The sequence below is a fragment of the Pteropus medius genome, unplaced genomic scaffold (assembly GCF_902729225.1).
Source record: "Pteropus medius unplaced genomic scaffold, Ma_sr-lr_union100, whole genome shotgun sequence".
Lineage (NCBI taxonomy): Eukaryota > Metazoa > Chordata > Mammalia > Chiroptera > Pteropodidae > Pteropus > Pteropus medius.
The window spans coordinates 12,013,219-12,035,004 of NW_024349798.1; the positions used below are offsets into that span (position 1 = coordinate 12,013,219).

The window sequence follows — 21,786 nt, forward strand, 5'->3', positions numbered from 1 at the left end:
CATAATGTCAAGACGTGGGGTCTGGGGCCGGGCGGACCTGGGCTTTTGTCTTCGCTCTCTTCAGACTAGCGTGTGCTGGAGCAATGGCTCAGCCTCAGGCAGAACGGCAAGGAGGGAAAGCGAATGGGCAGCCAGGGTTCGTGATGTGCTAAAGGCAAAGCTCCCTCTCCTCTTAAAGGACTTACGTCTTTGCTCCCCCTCCAGCCATCCGAAAGCGAGTGAGGGGCACTCGATTACCTATAAATGCCTGTCGTTCGCTGAAGCAGCCATCTCTGCTCTCATTATCCCCCTCCACGTTCTTCAGCGCTGTAGATGGCAGTTCCGTGCTCTGAGCAGCCCCTGCTCCGTGTATTGGACACACATCTATCGAGCATGTGCTCGGACGAGGAAGGTGACATCCTGCTTTTGTGGGACTGAGAGCGGCAAGGCCTGCCAGCAAGGGACTGCTTGGCAGCGCTCCATCCAGTGTCTGAGCAGAGCGCCTGTTCCCACCTGGACCTGCCCATTCACCTATCAATCCATTCGTTCCATTCTTTTTAAACATTTCTATCGGTGAATGTATATCAAGTGCCGCCAGTACTGGGCAGAGGTACAGCAGTGGACAAAATCATTGAGATCCCTTCCCTAGGGGAGCTTATCCCCCCGTTGAGAGAGACAGACAATAGACAGGTAAAGAAGCGAATATCTAGCATCCCAGATGGTGGTTGGTGCTGGGAAACAGAGGTGACAGTTGAGCCAGAAGCCGAAGGGAGTGAGGGGACAAGCATTCCGGGGAGAGGGACTAGCATTGGCAAAGGCCCTGAGGCTCTGCCTCGTCCTTATCCTGTTACACCTGAGACTCGGCTCAGCCCACTGCCAGCATCTCCCACATCCCTCCTGTTCTCCTGGGCCGGCCCCCTGGCCTCCTCTGAGTCCTCTCCTGTTCTGCGCTCCTCCCACGCCAGGCTGGGCCCTGCCCTTTGCTGCGGAGCTGTTTCCCTCCCCAGACCCGTCCACTCCAACTCGCCATTTTCGTCCCAGAGCAAACATCCCTGCTCTGCTAACCCAGTGCCGCCCCCAGGCCTAGCACAGCTGCGAGAACCGTGCCTCGTCCCTTGCTGCCGTATCTCCATGTGAAGTGGTGTGTCCCTGTGTGTGGTCGTTTGCGTCACGTTGGCTGTCTGGCCGGCTGGGGGCTCCAGCAGGGCAGGGCTCACGCCTGGGCTGCTTCTCCACGATAGCCCCTGGGCCCAGCCCTGAGCCAGCCACATAAAAGGCCTGGAGGTTACCCAGAGGAGGGAACACCCACCCCATTCTGCTTGGGGTCCACTCAGGGTGGGGGCAAGAGGAGACCTGACCTGAGCAGGGTCTCAAAGGAAGAGTCGATGCCCTGAGCCCAGGATCCAGCTCTTGTCACCTCCAGAATCCATGAGGTGCAGTCCGGCGGGCAGGTTGGCCATGCCGCTCTCAGAGGCGTTGAGATCGGTGTCAGACGTCCAGAGGTCGTAGAGCCTGGGTGACCTGCAGTGACCAAGCGCGTGCACCGTGACTCTGCCTGAAACGAGGACTCCGCTTCAGCGATCGCAGCGGCCCCGTCCAGGGACAGCAGACTGCGCCGGGTCCGGCCCACTGCTAAAGCGCTCGCTCTGTGCCTTATTCTTTAAAAGCCGTGGGGGGTTGTGCTGGCCACTCTTAGTAAATAACGCGCTTCTGACTTGACTCGCCTGCCTCATTTCCATAACCCAGTGCACTGAAAAGTCATTTTTCTCCGGCTAAGTTATTCATCTCATTCCCAGCATTTGGCTGCAGTAATACCAGCCCCTCAGCATGGTCATACAGTAGTTCAGGCATTTCGTTCTAGCAGCGAGGACAGTTAGAGTTAATAACACATGAAGTCGTTTCATTAAAAGGAACGTTTTCTTAGGAGACATTAACACAGGCTGCCAACCAAAACACAAATCATTCATTCCTTGGATGTTAGGGAAGCAAAACGAATTAGGAAACTAAAGCCATTTTTGAAAGAATCTTTGTTATCCTAATGTCATCTGACTGTCTTTAAATTTAACAATCCGTGTAAAGGACGTCGGAGTTGAGAGTTTATAGCACTTGTTTTTCTCCGAGATGGATACGGTGTGGCGTGCGCCTTGGTGTAGCATCGACTGAAGGCCCGCCCGGTTCTGGTTCCGCTCCTCACTCTAGGTCCCGTGGGCATGTTGCTTAGTTGTCCCTAGTCTCTGCTTTAAGGCGTGTAACATTGCAGGGCATCTGTGAAAACCGTAGGTCAGACGCCTGGCACGTGGTAGGTACCACTACGTAGTACGTCATCTTCTCTAAGTCCAAGGACATTGTCATAGTTAATGCTCGCTTTCTCTCTTGAATAACACAACCTGCATCAAAACGCGTTTGCTCCCGGGGTGGAGGAGTTTGGGTATTAAAAAGTTGCCTGAATTTTGAAGTGGAGAGGGATGCATGCCGCAGGAAGCAGGGGCCGCCCAGCCCGATGGTTAGTTTCCAAACCAGCAGCGTGTAAGTGAGCATTTTTTTCAGAGCTCTTGCTGCATTTATGTCCACGGGTTTCTCTGTAGGTCTGATCCTTGCAGAGGTTCCGGCCTCCATCAGGTGTCTCCTATGAGGTCCCCTCCTAACGTAGCACTCTTGTCTGGGATCCTTGGTGCTCGCGTGGCAGGGCCGGGATACGTGCCAGGCCAGCCTGCAGCCAGCAGAGAGGTGTACCGAGCTCGTTCTGAGTCAGAAGCCCAAGTGACGCTTCCCAGGTTTTGTTTCAGTCCGTGGAAACCCACCGAAGAAGGTCATTTACTGAACTCCGCTGTTGCTGTTGACGGTGTTTTGGAAGCAAAGGGAATGTTTAACTGCCCAACCCACAGACTGTGCATTCTGTTTGTGTTTCCCGGCCTGCCTAGCATTTGACAATTAATTAGGCATGGTAATTACCTGCTTTAATTTCGTGATTGCACATCCTATAATTACCCCTAATTCTCTAATAGGGAAGTTCATGTACACAAAGGCAGATGATGACGAAGGTGAGGGGGTTACAATGTTATTAGCTGCCACTGCTTCCTGCCTGCCAGGCACAGCATCTCAGACCAGCCAACCGGAGTGGTGTCGTCCCCACTGTACAGACTGAGAAGCTGAGTCTCGAGATGGCTTCCCCAGGGCGACTGCTAGCCAGGGGAAGATCTGAGATCTGAACCCAGATCTCTCTCCCTGTACGGCCCGTGCCCTTTCACTCTGCCATTCTGCCTCTTGCAACGTAGCTCTCAGTCATGCCTAAGATCCAGCATGCTGCTGGCGGGAAAGCCTGCGCCTATGCTTGGCAGGCCCTTAAAACAGATCCGGGACTTGGAGAGGGAGATACTGTATAGATACGCGGATCTATATAGATGTGTGTGTTTCGGAGATCACTTTTACCCCAGAACATCCAACATTTGATGTTAGACCTGTTAACAGATGTAAAGAATGTTGTCCTACACGTGGTCACTCAGTTCTCCTCTGTTTAAGAAGTAGCTCCCTGCACTATCCTAATTTTCCAAACGGAGAATCGAGGCTTCGAGGGGTGAATGGACTCACCCAGGATCACCTGGCTAGCAGGAGGCGGAGCTGGACTTTGGACCCAGGTCTGCCTGAGGCCGTATCCCAGTCTCTGGACCCTCTCTAAAAGCTGATGTCTAACTGAGCGCCTGGTCCACGTGGCTCCTCACCCACCAGTGTCTTCTTTAGATGTCCTAAGTCCATAAATTAGGATAAAACTTTACTCTCCTGAGGATAGTAAAGGCATGGCTTTTTTTTTTTACTTTTGCTTTTAAATCTAGCTTTAATATAAATATCAGGTACATAAGACTTAAGTGTTTAGTTCAGTTAATTTTTACTTCTGTATATACCTGTGTAACCACTACCCAGAAAGAGTTAAAGGACACTTATAGCAGGCTCTTTGTGACAACCCTCGCCCACCCCAAGGTCATAAAGATGTTTCCTCCTAGTAGCTTTATGATTTTACTGTGCTTATATAAATCTATGACCACAAGAGAAATGAGTGCAAAAGCCATGCCCGTGACTGCCCGTGACAGCCTCCCCATAATAGTCCCAACTGGAAATAGCCCACACTCCCACCCCAGCAGAGTGGGTTAATAAATGTGGCATATTCGTACAGGGGAGTACTATGCAGCAACGAACAAGGACAGGTGAGTGCTGCGCACAACATGAAGACATCTCACAAACACAATACGGAGCAAAAGTAACCAGACGCAAAGCGGCACACTCTGTATGAGTTCACTTAGATGGAGTTCAAAGCCAACCGAAAGAAACAGGGGGAGTGTTCAGCAGAGCAGTGAGGGCCGGAGGGCTGACAGGAATGCTTCGGTCGTCTTAACCTTCTAAATGAAAGCAGTTCCCAGAGGCCCTGTCCACACAAGAGTTTGTTCTGGATTGGATTCACTGACGGACTGAGGATTTTCCGTTTCTCCCTGCGAACCCCTCTCCTTACTCACGGTGTTATTACAGGCATTCCTGGGGCAGTTCTTCCCAGTGGGAAAGAAACCTCAAGATTCGCTCTTCCTTTTAAAACAAGGGCAGGTTTGCCGTGATTCCTGATGACAGATATCACCCTCCTATTTTATGCTTCTTTTGCTGAGGCAAGGAGTTCGGACTTGAATTGGCTTTTCATTGCTTGTTTTAAAAGAGAACTTGGTTTTGCCAGCTGAGGTCAACTCTCTCCTCCTCCAAGGGGTTATTATCTTTATGGCTCAAGCAGAAGCAATTGGGCATAGCAAACTTAATTTGGATGGAGAGCCCTTTAAAGTAAAAAAATAAAAATAAAAAACTAACAATTTGGGGCATAAGCTCTTTCAGTTCTTTAGTGAAATAAGTACCCAATTTGGTTGAGCAAGGACTTTGCAGAGAAAGTTTCCAAATTTTGGATGCTGAATGCGTGGCTGCTGAGGGTGGACCGCCCAGGTAGGTCATTCTGAGCGGTCTTAATGGCGTGAGGTTCCTGAAGGGAGAGGCGTAAAGAAGGTGAGACTGGAGACTGTTCTGAGGATCCGTGATCTGCCCAGGAAAGGGGCAGCTGGGTCTCAGAGGGACCGTGCAGGGACCCTCCTTGGCAGCTACTGTCCCCGGCTGCCAGCATTGCTGGTGGGGTTCCTGGGCCTTCAGCAGCCTCGGTTACTGCAGCGGTGTGCTGTGATAGAAAGCACTGGGCCTTCGCCGTCAGGCAGATCTGAGTTCAAGTCCTTTACCTCCCTACCTCCCCACCCGCCAGGCAAGTGACGTGCCCCTTCGGGCCCACGTCTCCATCTGCAGAAGGGGCAGTTCACACCATCTGCCTTGCGGATTAACTGACGATGAACGGTGAGGCACTCGGGTGCCTGGCGTATCCACACATAGTAAGAACTCCATAAATGTTAAGTGGGAGCGTTGAAGGTATTTGTATTCTGTTGGAACTCTAACAAATATTATTTTCCTCGTTGGGGCCCGGCAGTTGGCACCTCCACTCTTGCTGAATTTCTCCTAGAGCTTCATAACTGACTGCTGACTGCAGAGATTAGGGTTTGATCGGCATCCAGACCACAGCAGAAAATGGGAACATGGGTGCTTGACCTGAAGTCTGTGGTTGGTCTCCAGGGGCTGTGACTGTTCCCCCACCCCCCATTATCTGGTGGCCTCCAAATGTAACAGGTTGGTACAGGGATGCCCGCTGGCCACCCTTCACGTTGGGAGGGCCTCCGCCCAGTGGTGCCGGCAGAGGGAGGAGCGAGGAGGGTCACGAAACATGATGGAAGCACCCAGAACCCCCTCTGCCCCTGGTTCCTTGGTGAGCGTTCGTGCTCGCCACCCAGGGTTCCCGCAAGGCCGCTCTCCCAGCTCGGCAGGGGGACACTCAGACACTGAGCTCTGAAGAAAGAGGCTCCAAGGAGGGTGCTGCTGTTGCCTTTGCTTTTCGTATTAAGTTCCCCCTAATCGAGCTCTAGTCGGGCCTCCCGCCTGGGCCCACAAACACCTTGGTCTCCACAATGAGATGCGAGTGGGGTGTGGACAGGAAGAGGCCCAGGGAGTATTTGGAGACTGCGGATCACCTGGGGACGCAGAGGACAAAACTTGCGGGCTGTAAAGGGACTTGAGGACCGCCTAGTCCAACCTTGCTCATGACACATGAGGAAATGAGGCCTGGAAGAAGCAGAGACACCCGAGGAGCACACGCCGGGGCTGGGAGGAGCCGCCTCGTCCGGTCTCCACGGCCGGGCTGCTTTCACGTGTGCCTGAGAAATCACATTTGGAGATTCATATTTGTGGAGCTTTTTTGGGGGAGGGGGCATTATAATTTATATTTGTATTAAATAATTTTAATGACCCACAGCATAATTTGTTCTAAACCTTAGGTCCGAGTCATTAGAAATCTGCATACTTGTTCTTTACCAAGCAAAAATCTTATAGTAGACTTCAAAAAGCTAAGACAGGTGTGACTTCAATGGCAGTCCTTCTTAAAGTTTGCAGAATTCATGCTTTTGATGATAATGGCAGCAACAGCAGCAGCCGACACCGTGGAGGGCCAGGCATTTTTATGAATGCTTTCGGGCATTGATTTTTTGGATTATACCCATTTCTCAGATGAGTAACTTGAGACTCAGAAAGAAGCCATTTGGCTGCCATCGCTTAGTGGTAGGTGGTGGGAGTGCTGACTCCTGGGAAGCGCCATGATGTCTTGAGAGCTTGCTGTAGCCCAGTGTCAAGCGCTTGGAGGAGATTCGTGTTAAAGCTGACTGCGAGGGTCAGAGGTTTCTAAAATCCAAATCCTGTCATTTCCCGGGGTAACCCAACCAATAATCATTTTTTTAAACTTATTTATTTATTTATTTATTTATTTATTTATTTATTGATGTATAATTGACCTATAACATTGTGTTAGTTTCAGGTGTACAACGTAATGATTCAGTATTTGTATATAATGCAAAATGATCTCAATAAGGCTAGTTAATATCCCCTAATAAGGTTATTTTTAATTATTTACTTATTGAACACTCACGTGGCACCTCCTATGTACCAGGCCCTGGTCTAGGCCCTGGTCTAGGCTCATTTAATGCTCCCAAGACCCAGTGAGGGAGGTACCATTATCCCCATTTCTCAAGGGAGGAAGCAAAGGCCCCAGAAAGTTAAGTAGCTCTCAGCAACGCAGCTGGCGCTCGGCAGAGTCGGGATCGGGGGTTTGGCTGCAGGGTCTGTGCTCTTAACCACCTGTATGCGTAGTGTCTCCTTACCAGTCACATGATGTCACCTCCCCTCCTCTCCGCCAACAGGCTCTTCCTCCCCTTCCTTCCTTGTTCTTCACACCCACGATACTCCCTCTTCTTGGGAGGTTTACTCATCCTCAGTCCAGGTAGCTCCCCCCAAGTCATTGGTCCACTGGAGCCAGACCTGGGTGCATCTTCTCAAAGGGGAGAATATGGAATAGGGAGGAGGTATTTGTCACATGGATCCGATGATTTGAGCTAATGGTTTCGGAGGTCCTTTCTAACGCCAGCATCCTGAAGTTCCGAGTCCTTGAATGCCTGCTGTCCCCCACAGCAGGGGCTACACGGAAGAGGAAGTTGGAAGGCCAGGGGACACTCTTTCTAGGACAGGATATTTGCTCTGATCTGAACATCTTACAGAATGTCTTAAAGAAAGGCAGGCAAATGGGCACCATTCTGGTTGTAAAGGAATTTTTAAGAATTTAAGAAATTAAAGGATTTTAAAGAAAATGCAGGCAGATTGGCATTTGCCAAAGCAAGGAGCGGAGCCTGAAGTAAGGTGGTCGTGATGATGCCGGGAGCCTTCTGGGCCCCCAGAGGCTGCCACATACCTACCCTCAAACCTAGCTGGCATGAGCATCCTTCATGGGCAGTCATCAAGTGAATTTGAACAGGGGAGATGAAAATGGATTGAATGGGGACAAACAGCAGGCTCGAAGGACAACTAGAGGCCAGTTTGTGGTGGTCCCGGTGGGGGTGGAGATAGCTCCAGAGGTGTATTTTGAGGGGTGGGGGGTGGTGGTGGCCCATTGTTCAAAGTGCACCCGGATGGGGGAGTAAAGGACAGCAGCATTCAAACTTGATGCCCAGATTTTTGGCTCAGGCACTTCAGTGGCCCATCCCCTGAGAGAGCACAGTGATGTCTCAGGAGGAGGAGGAGCGGGTTTGCAGTGCGGATCGTGGGTTCAGATGTTGACACGATGCATCTTTTCAGGTCTAGGTCTGGAGTTCATATCAGAGGTCCAGGCTGAAGATACAGATTTGAGAGTCATTGACCTAGACCTGAAATGTGCAGATCTGAGAGTGGATGCTCATGTGGGCGAGAGGAGGCCCCGAGGCAGCCTCCGCCTTTAAGGCGCGGACAGAAAAGGACGTGCCCGCATAGAAGGCTAGGAAGGGGCCGCTGAAGAAGCGGGAGGGGACGCAGAGCTTTCAGGGAATGAAACAGGTGGCTCCTGAACGTGTTATGAAAAATGTAAAATCAGAATGCATCGCACACGTTAGGGATGCCTGTATTTAGAGGTTTTTAAGATGTATATTGACATTCACTGGTTGCAGGTTGAAACAGCTATTCATCATTGGAGATTTTACTCTGTGCTGTTCTTAACTCATGTAATTTTCTTAAATGCATCGATCTCTCTCCCATGGTTTTCCCTTGAGACGTAGTTGCTGCGTGTCCAGGACGGTGTTAGGGCCTTCAAAAAGCTGATGAAACAGCCCTCAGATTTGGTACCCCAGAGTGTTCTCTTGGGAATCACACTTGATTAAAAGGAAGACGTTTTATGCCCTAGTTGTGCTTATCCCATCTGGAGAGGACCTTCTATCCATTTGGGCTGATCCCAACCCTGGCCCCGCCTCCTCCGTATGGGGGTCTGTGCAGTCCCAGGCACAGCTGTCCGTACCACCTTGGGAGGGGTGCCGTTAACCAGCTCCGAGCACAGATGAGGAGGCGCGTAGCCAGAGAGGAGGGAAGACTCACCCGCAACCCGCAACGCGCCGGTGACGGGAGAATGAAGGCTGCGTCTCTGAGACCAGTCGGGGGAGTGGTGCACGGCATGTCGTTCCCGTAACCCGCCTGACTCGTCTTTCACGTGCCCATGTGTTCCCCACTACTCTCTGCCAGGCACTGGACATCCAGTGGCACAGGGGACAGATGTGGCCTCTGCTCTCGCACAGCTGGTTTCCATGGGTGGAGCGTTGCCGAAATCCCGCCCCTTTGTAATAAAGTTTTAAGAGAGGTTTCCATTTTCTTTCTGTTTCCTTTTCTCGACAGGTCTACATCCGGATAAAAGATGATGAGTGGAACGTCTACCGGCGGTACACAGAGTTCAGGGGTTTGCACCACAAGCTACAGAGCAAATACCCTCAAGTGAGAGCCTACAACTTCCCGCCCAAAAAGGCCATCGGAAACAAGGTACCATCACCGGGGGGAGCTGGGTGGGGTGGCCTGGCACCAGAGCCTACACTGAGGCAGACTCTCCTTCTTCCGTTTATGGCTGAAACACACATGATCCCGTAAACATGCAACTCAAGAGCTCAGCTAGTATAAGAAGAAAATAGTCGTCCATAATTCAACCACCTAAAGACAGTCACATCGAGTTTGTTGGTGTGCGTGTTCTTATTTCTCTGGGGAGTGGTTGGCCAGCTTGTTCTGTTGAGGGCCAGGGAGCAAGTGTTTCTGGCTTTGCCGACTATTTCAGCTCCGCCCCCAGTAGCGTGAAGACAGCCACAGACGGTGCGGATGCAAATGAACATGCTGTGTGCCAGTAAAACTTTATTTATAAGCATCGGTGGCAGCTGGATCTGGCCTGTGGGTCATGGTTTGCTGACCGCTGTTCTGGGACAAACAGCATTTCCTAGTTCTCACCCATGGCCATCATGATATTTATTGGGGCTTATGTGGAGTTATCTCCCAAGCAGAGCTTTCTCAGAGGTTCTCTTTTTATTACAAGGTCGCTGCCCTCGTGAGGGTTAGTAATTCATAATGACATCGTTTACATATTTGTGTATTCATCCGGGCACCCTGGGGAAAGGAGGCACTAGTCCTCCGCAGGTCTGCTGGTTGATTAATATTCAGTCATTCAGCAAGTGTTTATTGAGCACCTATTAACTATGTATCACAGTGTAAGAGGCAGGAGCCCTGCACGGAGGAAGACTAGCCTGGGCCTAGCTCCCTGTCGAATGTCTGCCTCAGCCAGTTGGCATCATTTTGTCAGCCTTCATGTTTGCTTAGAGCAGCGGCTGTCCATCTTGGATCACTCGGGGAGCTTGAAAAACTACAGCTCGTGAGCAGTCGTGAGGCCTTGGCCTCTTGTCTAGGCTGTGCAGCCCTTGAGCTTTTAATTGGCCGGTCATGCCACGATCGTACTTTGATTCTCTCTTTCCCCGGCATTTGGCTAAGCCGTGCCCACTTCCCTTAAGTACACGTTGGCTGCTGCCCAGCATGGATCTGAGAGTCTGTCTCATTTTCCAGGGCGGTGGAGAGGCTTTAGCGACTGCAGTATGTTAACCAGCTTGGCGGGGACAGTTCAGTCAGGTGAAGTAAGGTCCTGGCCCTTCTCAGGACACGTAAGAAATTTACTACCATGGTTCTCAAAGTGTGGCCCCTGACCAGCAGCGATAGCATCACCTGGGAGGTCGTTAGAAATACAGAGTCTCAGGCTCCCCCTTAACCTACTGAAATACAAGCTCTGGGGCTGGGACCCTGAAATCTGGGTTGAACAAGTCCCGGGGGTGGTGCTGATGCATGAGGATGCGTGAGAACCACGGCGCCATTTGTATTGACAAAGCCCTGTGACAGATTCCATATGTGACAAATTTCCTACCTTCTTTCTTGAGGTGCCTTGAGAAGATTTCTTTCCATCTTTAAAAAAATTTGCTAAATTTTTAATTGCAGTTGACATTCAGTACTATATTAGTTTCTGGTGTGCAGTATAGTAATTAGACATTTATATAAGTTACAAAGTGATCAGCCCAACAAGTCTTGTACCCACTTGGACAGCATACGTGGTTATTACAGTATTATTAAATATATTCCCTATGCTGTGCTTTACATGCCTGTGATTATTTCATAACTACCAATTTATACTTCTTAATCCCTTCACCTTTTTTATCCAGCCTCTCAACTCCCCTCCCCATCTGGCGACCCTCAGTTCTCGGCGTCTATGAGTCTGTTTAGTTTGTTCTTTAGATTCCACATGTAAGTGAAATCATATGGCATTCGTCTCTCTCTGTCTGACTTAATTCACTCAGCATAATACTCTCTAGGTCTGTCATGTTGTCACAAATGTCACAAGATTTCACATTTTATGGCCAAGTACTATCCCATTGTATATGTGGACCGCCGCTCTTTGTCTGTTCATCTATTGATGGACACGTAGATGCTCCCATTTACAACAGATGGCTGTTGTATAATGCTGTAATGAACATAGGGGCGCATATATCTTTTTGACTTACTGTTTTGGATTTCTTCGGGTAAATACCCAGAAGTGGAATTGCTGGATCATATGGTAGTTCTATTTTTAATTCTTTGAGGAACCTCCACATTGTTTTCCATGGCGGCTGCACCAATTTGCAATCCCAGCGACAGTGCGAGGGGTTCCCTTTTCTCCTCACCAACAGTCGTTTGTTGATTTATTGACGATGTCCATTCTGACAGGTCTGAGGTGATATCTCCTTGTGGTTTTAATTTGCATTTCTCTGGATTTCTTTCCATCTTATCTTAGAAAACCAGAGCAAGTTTGCATAACCCACTCCCAACATTTGGGAGTTCCAGAGAGAGAACTATTACTGACTGTTACATTTACACGTTCATAGATTTGTATATTTAAACCAGATTAGAAATCTGATCACGTCAGGGTCTGTAAGATCTTAATTTAAAGAGTTATAAAGCAGTTTATCTCAGGCACAGAATTAATCTCTCATTCCATTTTTCTCTGTCGAATAAAAATGGAGTTGAGCCCATAAAAACCGAAGACAGAAACACTACACTTGTTTATAGCAAGGAGTACAATAATTCTTATGGGGGGGGGGTGCAAATTATATACTGATTTAATCTAATGACTTGCAGGCTCATACAAATCTTGGGACCCATCCAGAATGTATCAAAATGTCATAAAACAAAATTTCTGCCTAACTATCGTATCATCATTGTAAAATAGTCTCACTTGCAGAAAACATTGCACTGAAGCAGCCTCCGTGACATCTTCAGGGAACTCCTGTCTGTATCTTGCTAAGGGAAATTAGAAGGAGGCTGAACCAGGGCATTCAGATGATGAAACATCTTGCATTGCGTGTTCTCTTCCTGTGGCCACTGTAACAAATCACCACCCATTTAGTGGTCTAAAATGACACAAATTAACTGTCTTACAGCCCTGGAGGTCAAAAGTCCAAAGTCGGTCTCACTGGGCTGGAATCAAAGTGTCTGCAGGGCTGCGTTCCTTCTGGAGGCTGCAGGGGTGGATCCGTTCTTGCCTTTTCCAACTTCTGGAGGCCACCCACATTCCTTAGCTTGTGGCCCTCCCATGTCCTCAAAGCTGCAGTCACATGGCAGAACCCTGCTTCTGTCAGTATAGTCACATCTTCTCTGACTCTGGCCCTCTTCCTCTTGTAAGGACTCTTGTGGGCCCACCCGGATAATCCATGATAACCTATCTCAAGATCCTTAACTTAATCACACCTGCCAAGTCCCTTCTGTCATGTGACGTAAAATACTCATGGGTTCAGGGATTAGGGCGTGGACACCTTTGGGAGGTCACACTTGCTGGATGCTTCCTCTGTTTTCCCAGTGGTTTCCTCCCGGCCTTGTATCTCCCAAGCACTATAGTTATGTAAACTATAAGACAAAGCACATCCACCAAGAGCACCACCAATCCTGGCCACACTGACCCCTGAGGCTCCATTACAGTTAAGGTGAGGGGAAGCTCGGGAGTTGGAGGGTCTGCCTGGAGCTATGGAATTCAGAACGAGCCTGAAGCGGTCCTGTCACTCCTGCACCAGGAGCCGGGACTGCTCGTGATGGTCCCCTTGGGGGGCGGGTCATCCTCAGCCCTGCTTCGGGTTCTCAAGAGCGCTCTTGGTTCTCGGATGACTCTGAGCAGCTGTGGCTTTCTTCCTGTGAAATCTGAGTCAATAGGGGAGTGCATTCCCCCCAACTTTCCCTCCCCTCAATGCAACTCTCCTTGCAAATAAATGAGCTTGGGAATGTAAGGGACCATCTCTTCCCAGTGATGACCAGCTTGTCCAAACATACCGACTGGTTCTTAGCTGCATCTTTGGTCCAGCTCTCCATGGTCAGGGGCGGCTCTGACAGTTTCCTCTGTTGCTCAGGAATCTGACAGCTCGTGAGCAGTCGTGAGGCCTTGGCCTCTCGTCTAGCCTGTGCAGCCCTTGAGCTTTTAATTGGCCGGTCATGCCACGACCGTACTTTGATTCTCTCTTTCCCCGGCATTTGGCTAAGACGTGCCCACTTCCCTTAAGTACACTTTGGCTGCTGCCCAGCATGGATCTGAGAGTCCATCTCATTTTCCAGGGCAGATCGAGTCAGAATGCAGGACTTCAATGCCCAACAGAGGCTACCAGTGAACTCTGCCAAGAGACCAAGCTTGCACTTGCCCATCTGGGCCTAGTAGCTCAGGGTACCTGCTTTGATACCCTGAGAGTAAATTTTCAAGAGAGCTTTGATACTAAATTGGCCCAGAAACATCCATCAGGTCAGAATCTTTTCTTTGATTGGGTCTCTTCCAGAAGGACACACTGGCACTTGGGCCATTAAGTCATGCAGACGCGTTCTCTTTGGGTGGACTGAGTCGCGTGCACTTTGCTGCTTTCAGCCTTGGACCCGTTAAGTGAATCACTCCGGAATCCACAGGCCTGGGCAGTACTCAAGGACGTGTAAAACAGAGTTTAGCAGAAATTTTTTTTCATTCAGCAGATGAATTTCTTTCTAGCCTGAATTTCTGGATATTTCCCTGATGATGCCAATTATAGAGGTAAAATGTGATCTTAACCCCACTTTGAACCTGTTTTGTTTAATTGATAAAATTAGCACATTGTATAGTTTGTGGTTGCAGGATTTGCCTTTACCAAAGCATTTCTTCTGCCTCGATAGGCCATGGATTTGTTTGACTGTAAATGGGCAGACGCCCAGAGCACTCGCTAGGATGACCTGCCTTCGCGTACCACACCAAGCCCAGATCTTGTGAAAATAGTTACCTGAATATCAGTCCATCACTTGATGAAGTTCATCCCTTTTGTAGCTGAGTCAAGCCACATAGCTGTATATTGAAGTTACTCATTACTGTGTAAATATCCCAGGCGTAGGGCTTATATCAGTCGGGAAAGTCTTGGCTAGGCTGAGTTAACAAGCAACTCTGCGATCTTGTCAGCCCAAACCAGCCAAGGTGTATTTTCAGCTCACACTCTGTGTCTGCTGCGGGTTGGCTTGGAGCTCTGCTTATCCTAGCATCTGGGGCCCAGGCTGCTGGAGGCCCCTCAACTGTGGCAGCAGGAGCAAGGGATGGAGGCAGGTTGGACACTGGCTCTTCATGCTTCTGTCTGGAAGTGATACATATCAATTCCTCCCTGTTTCATTGGCCAGAGCAAGTTAAAGGGACATGCCTAACACCGAGGAGGCAAAAGGGTCCACTCCTGCCATGCGCCCAGGAGAACCAGAACCTTTACAGTCAGCACTCGGGACCCCCGCAGGGGTGGCACTGCTCTTGGGCTATATTAGTGGTGAGGACTGAGATGTTACGAGCACAACCCCACCGGTCCAAGTCCTTTTCCACTTTTAAATAGTCCCAGTTCTGCTGCTCCCCTCCATCCTTGCTTGGATGGTCAACCCAAGCCGCTGCCATCTCTGGCATGGGCATCTGCAGTGGCTACCCTTTCGCACTCTTGCTGCCCACAGTCCATTTCCTACACTGTAGCCACAGTGAGATCTGTAGGTTGTAAATCAGACCGTGTCACTGTTGATTAAGACCCTCCAGCGGCACTCCTAGCCGTTAAACCGTTAAATCCACAGCTCTTTGCTGGGGCTTGCTAGGCGTTTCCGGTCCGTCCCCCACACCCTCCCCTACCTTATCTCACGCCCCACTTCTCCCCCCGTGCACCCGGCCACACTGACCTCCAAACGCTTCCAAGCCCTTGTCACCTCATGGCCTTTGCACCTGTTGTTCCTAATGCCTGGAAGGACTTTCCTCCCTTTCGCTGCATGGACAGCTTCTCCAGCTCATCAGGCCTCAGCTCGAATGCCATCTCCTCAGAGAGAGGCCTCCCCTGACCACCCGCGCTAATGCCGCCCCTTCGGCACTCTCTGGCCCATCCCTCTGTTTCGGTTTTCTCCTAGCTCTCACCTTGAAATGATTTATTTGTGTACTTGACTATTATCCGTCTCTCCGCACTGGAACAGAAGTTCACGAAACTGGGCCTGGGTCTGTTTCTGCTCACTGCTCTCTCCCTAGCTCCTAGAGTAGTACCTGAGATACTCAATGGCCTGAATTAATGAATAAATGAACAGAAATTCAATGGAAACGTTTCCCTTTTATTTTCTTGACTTCACTGGATTCTCAGCACAAATTTAAAATTCCAAAAATTAATAGAATAACTTTTAGGTGACTTGGGAGGTGGTTCTCCACTTTTGAGTGAATTTTTTTTGCAGAATCGGCAAGAGGCCGGCAAGTTTGCCTTTGGAGACAAGAGAGATGGCTCTTTAACTATCTGAGGGGGTTGCCTGGCCAGCTTCCTGTTCAAATGGACTTTGCCAGCATGAGGGCTTAGGTAAAAGACTCGGTTTTGATGATGCTACATTATTGCTCAGGGAGCAAATGAGGACTGAGAGACTGTCATTCCTTCTTAGGATAATGGAATTGGTCTCCGAAAGTTCATTTGGCATTAAGGCAAGGCAAATCACTTTCCCCTGAGCCACAGATAATTCAACTTGTTGGAGAAATTATGCATTAAAATCCTCATTAAAAACACATACACCAGTGTGCGGGGGAGGAGCCCATGCGCTCACTGAGCTGTGGAGTGCGCCTCTGCAGCTCCCTGGGCGTCGTCACAGATTTAGATGCAGCCCTGGGGACGTAGGACCCAGCAGCGGAGGGCGGGGACCTACAGTAGTGGGGAGGAGTGGGCATCCAGAAGGATGCTGAGGCTGGTTAATCTTTCATTCAGCAGACACGCCCAGCGTGCAGGGGCATCGTGCTGGGTATGGAGGTTACAAAGGTGTCTTAAAGTGTGGTCTTCACAAAGTTCAGGTGTTGCAGGGAGAAAGACAAGTAAATCGGTTCTCACAGAGGAGGCCTCTGAGCTGCAGGAGAGTCACAGTGAGTTCTGGACAAGAGCGAGGAGGAGGAGCAGAGCTGCTTTCTGCAGGGGCGCAATGCTTAGAGGGCCAGCAGGAGGCTCAGTGATGAACCCTACAAGTGGAGAAGCGGAGTCCGTTCAGGGGGCATCCTTCCCTCTGCGCACCCTACTTCCTCTACGTAGTGTGTACCAGATTCCTACTGCTGCCCTAACAAGTCACCACAGACCTAGTGGCTTAAAACAGCACACATGTATTACCTTATAGTTCAGTATTCAGAAGTGCGACAAGGCCTCACTGGGTTAAAGTCGGTGTCACAGGGCTGTGTTCCTCCTGGAGGCTCTAGGGGATGATCTGTCTCCTTGCCTTTTCCAGCTTCTAGAGGCCACCTGCATCCCTTGGCTCGTGGCCCCTGCCTCTGTCTTCAGAGCCGCATCTCCCTGACCATGCTTTCACAGTCACGTTCTGACGACAGCAGGGAAGGGCCCTCCACTTCTAGGGAGTGTGGCTGGACTGGGCCCACTGGATAACCCAGCATAATCTCCCCACCTCAGGGCCCTTAGCTTACTCGTCTCTGCAAGTCCCCTTTGCCATGGAAGATGACGTGCATAGATCCTAGAGACTAGAGGGTGAACATCTTTTAAAAGGGGAGAAATTATTCTACCCACCTCACACCTCTTTTCCGTGCCTGCAGAAGAGATCTAGTACTGTTATCTCACTTTACAGTGGGGGCACAGGGAGGTGAAATGACTTGTCCAAGGCCATGTCACCTGGTGGTGTCCAGGCCGACGGTCTGCAGAGCTCTGGCCTCTACGCTCTCACACATAGACCTGTGCAGAGCACCCCAGGGGGCAGATGGACGTAAATTACTTAGCCGTTGCCCGGGGTAGATGTTTACATTGCCTCCGTAAGTCAGTTCCACAGCCTCAGTGGGCAGAAACCAGGGAACAGACTAAGCCAGGGCCTCTGATCGCCTCCTCCTCCCGCCAAACCGCCCGCCCCTCATGCACCACCCACTCTCACTCAGGGGCCACGTTTAGAGCTAGAAGCTGCTGCCCTCCTTGTTAGTCCACAGGCTTACGAGCTCCCTGGCAAACCTCAGTGTGCAGACAGGTAGTCATTCATTCATTCATTCATTCATGCATTTATTCATTCAGTAGGACATTGCCAACTCTGAGGGTAAAAAAAAGAAAAGCTGTGTGGCCTTGGGCAAGTTATTTGACCGCTCTGTGCCTCAGTTTCCCCTTTTATATACTAGGGATGGGCTGATAGTGAGAAGGAGCACGTCCTCATCATAGAGGATGCTGGGACCCTTAGCCCATGCCGTGGATGAGGCTGACATGTGTGGTTCGTCCAGGACCCTCGCGCTTCTGTGGACAGTGGGATGAGCCTATGTTCCGGGCTTAGGAGTGTCTCACACTCCAGAGGCTCTGTATCCATTTTCTCATCATGCACTTCTTATCAAGCCCTGTATAAAATGCCTTATGGATGAGGAAGCCGGGCTCAGAGCCCATGAGCATCCCGCCTAAGGTCCCGTCGCTCATGTCAGGAAGTGAGCCAGACACATGCCGATGCCCCTGGGTCGAGAAGCCCGCAACCCGACGCCCCCATCCGGGAGCTGGTAATAATGCAGGAAGTCACACGTGACTGCAGGTTGCTATGTGGCTGTGCAGAATCTCAGGGGATTCTGCCAGAAACACCCTCACATGGGTGAGGATCTGAAAAACAATGCAAACACCCCCACCTGCTTGGAACAGAGACGCGGGGAGCTTAGCTGCCATCCCCCGAAGCTGAAGGTGTCCCAGAGAGAGAAGACGTTCAGCTGAATGAAGCCGCGAGCTCAAGCTCGCTTCTCATTCGACACTGCCAGCCACTGCGTAAACGGTCCTGGTACTGAATGTGTTAAACGAGAAAAGAGGAGCCAGGCTCATTATACATCGCACATTTTTGTTTCTCTTTAATTCGGTAAAAGCCTCTTAAGATATTTGAGCAGTTGTTAAAGTCTTCATGCCAGAAAAATCATCTCAGGAGAGAGACGCTGAGGCGCCTCAGACCCGGAACGCAGGTATATGCATCCGTTTGCAAATGTGCATACGTGTTTAATGAGTGGGGGCTTCTTGGGAAGACATTTCTGTAATATTAAGTTAATGTCCAATGAAAAGGTCAAGGTCGTTTTATAAACAAATAGCCGAGGGCCAGCAACTGGGAAGTGTCTCTGCTGCTCTGTTCCCATCTACGTGTTCCTGCAGGGAGCACGTGGAGAGGTTGAATCCAGGGGAATCAGCAGAACCTGTGCTGTAGGGTCTTCGCAGTGTCTCACATGGGGCCTGGCGCATAGCAGGTGCTGAGTAAAACGTGTTTGATGAACAAACGAACAGAAGCTGTATAGAAATCGGTGTGCAACACCAGTGTAGTTACCAAAGGTGCCCAGTGGATAGTGACATAGCACTGCAGGTTTGCAGGAGGTTCTACAAAGGTTTTGCATTAGCTGTGCCTGGTGACAAAGATGAGTTATTGACACATCTGGGTGGGCGGCCAGCTCCCCTCATGCCACTCCTCTCTGCCTGAGCTCGAGGCCTCTCATGAAGCAGTGTTGAACCCATAGGTTTGGAAATAGACATGAATTATATGACACTTGACTCTCTGCTGGGCATTGTGTTATCCAAAATATTTCTGGGGCTGTTAAATTACTTGTATCGTTATTTAATCTCTTCTTCTAGCTCTGAAGGCCTTTCAAATATGCTTGACCCAGGTTACATCTGTTTTTCCCCCTCTCATTTTTGGATAACTGATTAAAATCACAACCCGGAAGAGTCTCTCTTAGCTCTTACTCTTGTCTCAAATAATTGAGAATAATTGCTACCTTCCCCTTCAGTACTCCCATTAATGTTGAGAATTGTGTGTTGCTATCTTGGTTCATCTTTAGCGAGCAAGAAAAAAAAACATTTTAAATTTCTTTGGTTGCCGCCATTTTAGTTATCTCCCTATTACCAGGTCCCTGGGGTTCAATGTCCCTCGTGTGTGGAGGAAACTGTCCCCTTCCCCTGCCGCTCTCTGCAGCTTCACGGGCCCTGCTGTTTAGCTTCTGCATTGCCAGAGGCCAAGAGGTTAAGAATTTGGGCTGTGGTGTCTCACTGGCCTCAGTTCAGATCCTGTTTCTGGCAGCACTGGCCACGTGACCTCAGATAAGTCACCCTGCCTCTGTGACACTCAGTGGTCTGAGCTGCCACGTGGAGCAAGGGCGCTTACATCATGGGCTCCTGTGACAGTCCCATGAGATGCTGCAGGTTAGCCACGTAGCACAGTGCCCAGCATATCCCGATCTCTCGAATGCCAGCCTGAAACGATAGGTCTACAGAGGAACCTCAGCCGCTTGGCTCCCATTCTTCCGGCGCTCGCGATAACTGACACGTGCCGTCCGGACCCTTCTGTCCTCCCTCTGTCTTCTTCCTCCCTTCTTCATTTCTCTCATTGTGGTGGGGGTGGGTTTTTATCGCACCCCTTTTCGGGGAATTATTTTTTTAAAATTGAAGTATAATATACATCCAATCTTAAGTATACAACTGATGGATTTTCACAAAATGAACACACCTATGCAAGCACACCTATTCATGGAAACCAAGAAATACACCATTAGCAGAACTCCGAGCCTCTTCTTGTCACTCTCTCCCCACTAGGGTGGCTGCTGTCCTGATATTTAATCCGTAGGTTAGTTTTACCTGTTTTAGGACTTTACGTAAATGGGATTCATATAACATGTATCCCTTCGTGTCTGGTCTCTTAACATCATCTCTGAGATTCACCCATGTTATTGCAAGCAGCAATTATTTTTCGTTGCTGTGTAGTATTCCACCGTACAACTATACTACAATTTATTTGTCTTTCCTGTTGATGGGTGTTTGGATCGCTTCCGGTTTGACTCAGTTACACATAGTGCTGTAATTAACATTCTCGTGTTTGTCTCTCGGTAGCTGTAAACCTGGCTTCCGTGGGTTCATACTTAGGGATAGAATTGCTGGGTCACAGAGTGTGTATGTTCCACTCCAGTAGATACTGCCGAAGAGTTTCCCCAGTGGTTACACACTGATACGTGTTACACAGTGATGGTTTCTTACAGGAAGGGGGGACATACAAAGAATAGGATAAGCACCCATATTCTACCACCTAGAATTAACAGCTATTCACATTTTGTCATATTCACTTCTAAGCTCTTACAATTTTGTTACAGAATGTTTCAAACGTGCCCCAGAATACACAGAACAATATAACGAGCACTGATTTAATAAATGTTAGTGTTTAGAAATTAAACATTACAGATACAGCCGAATCCTCTTCCTACCCTCCCTCACAAAGGGACCCATCCTATGGTTGTGTACCCTTCCTGCCCGTGGTTTTATACTTCTATTACATGTGATTACGAGAGAGGTTTTTTTCAGTTCAGATAAACGATATCAGTCTTTATCTTTTAACACCTTGTGTTCGTCACCAGTATCACCTTTTTGAGAACACATTTGAATCCATGGCATTCTGATTCATTCTCACTCGAACCGCTATACTTAGTGATATTCTATTGTTTGAATAGTCAGTGTCGTATTTATTCCCCCTTTGATGGGCAGCTAGGTTGTTTACAGTTTTTTCTGTTCAGATAGCGTTGCAGCAAGCATCCTGACCATGCCTCCTGCCCACGTTTGATACTCAGTTTCTCCAGGTTGTGTTCCAGTGGATGGGGGTGGTGGCCCATAGGGCTGCTTGTTTCCGGTTTTCCCAGCTGTTGCCAAGGTGTTCTCCAAGGTGGTGGCACCTGTTGTTCACTCCCAACCAGGTGGATGAGAACTCCCATTGTTTCATGATCTCAATAACACTGGGCAGCATTAGACTTAGGATTTGTTTATGTTTTGCTAACATGGTGGGTACAAAATGATATCTCATCATTCTTGTTTGCCTGATTGCTCACAAGGTCAGAGAAGTGTTCAGGATACTTGGCCATTCAGATTTCTTCTTTTTCTCGCCTGTTTGTATCCTTTGGTCATTTTTCCACTGGAGCGTTGGCTTTTTCTTACTGTTTTCTGGGATTGTGCTCTGTTTTCTGGATGCTAAGCTTTGTGCATTCCTCTAAAAAGATATAACTCATGCCTCCTCCTCCTCCAAGAAACCTCTCTTGCTCTCCACACAGGAGAACCCGCTGCCTCCTTCCCCGCTGTGCTTCCTGCTTGCCCAGCACCCATTTCCGTCATGGTTCACCTCCCACCACGCTTCAGTGCATACACTGAATGTCTGCTGTCTCGCTGGATTGATTCGCAGACTGCACACACAGAGACACTGGCATGGTGCCTTGTGTCAGTAGAGGCTGGATTAGGGGTTATTTTTATACACACACACGCGAAGTTAGACCCCAGACTGTGTTCTTTAATACGGACCTGGAGTAAACCCTCTCCACAGCTCCCCTCTCTGAGAGAGGGCCCAGGAAGCTTTGAGTGT

At 49.4% G+C, this 21,786-nt stretch overlaps 1 protein-coding gene across 6 annotated transcripts in view; it reads left to right on the plus strand.

Moving 5' to 3' along the window:
- The window catches only part of SNX29 (sorting nexin 29), a 440,342-nt gene that overhangs the window by 352,276 nt on the left and 66,280 nt on the right, over nt 1-21,786 (plus strand). For all 6 annotated transcript variants that reach the window (XM_039885359.1, XM_039885355.1, XM_039885356.1 and 3 more), the window contains one exon: nt 9,277-9,417. In XM_039885359.1, the coding sequence (XP_039741293.1) occupies nt 9,277-9,417 (141 nt within the window). The remainder of the gene's footprint in view (nt 1-9,276; nt 9,418-21,786) is intronic.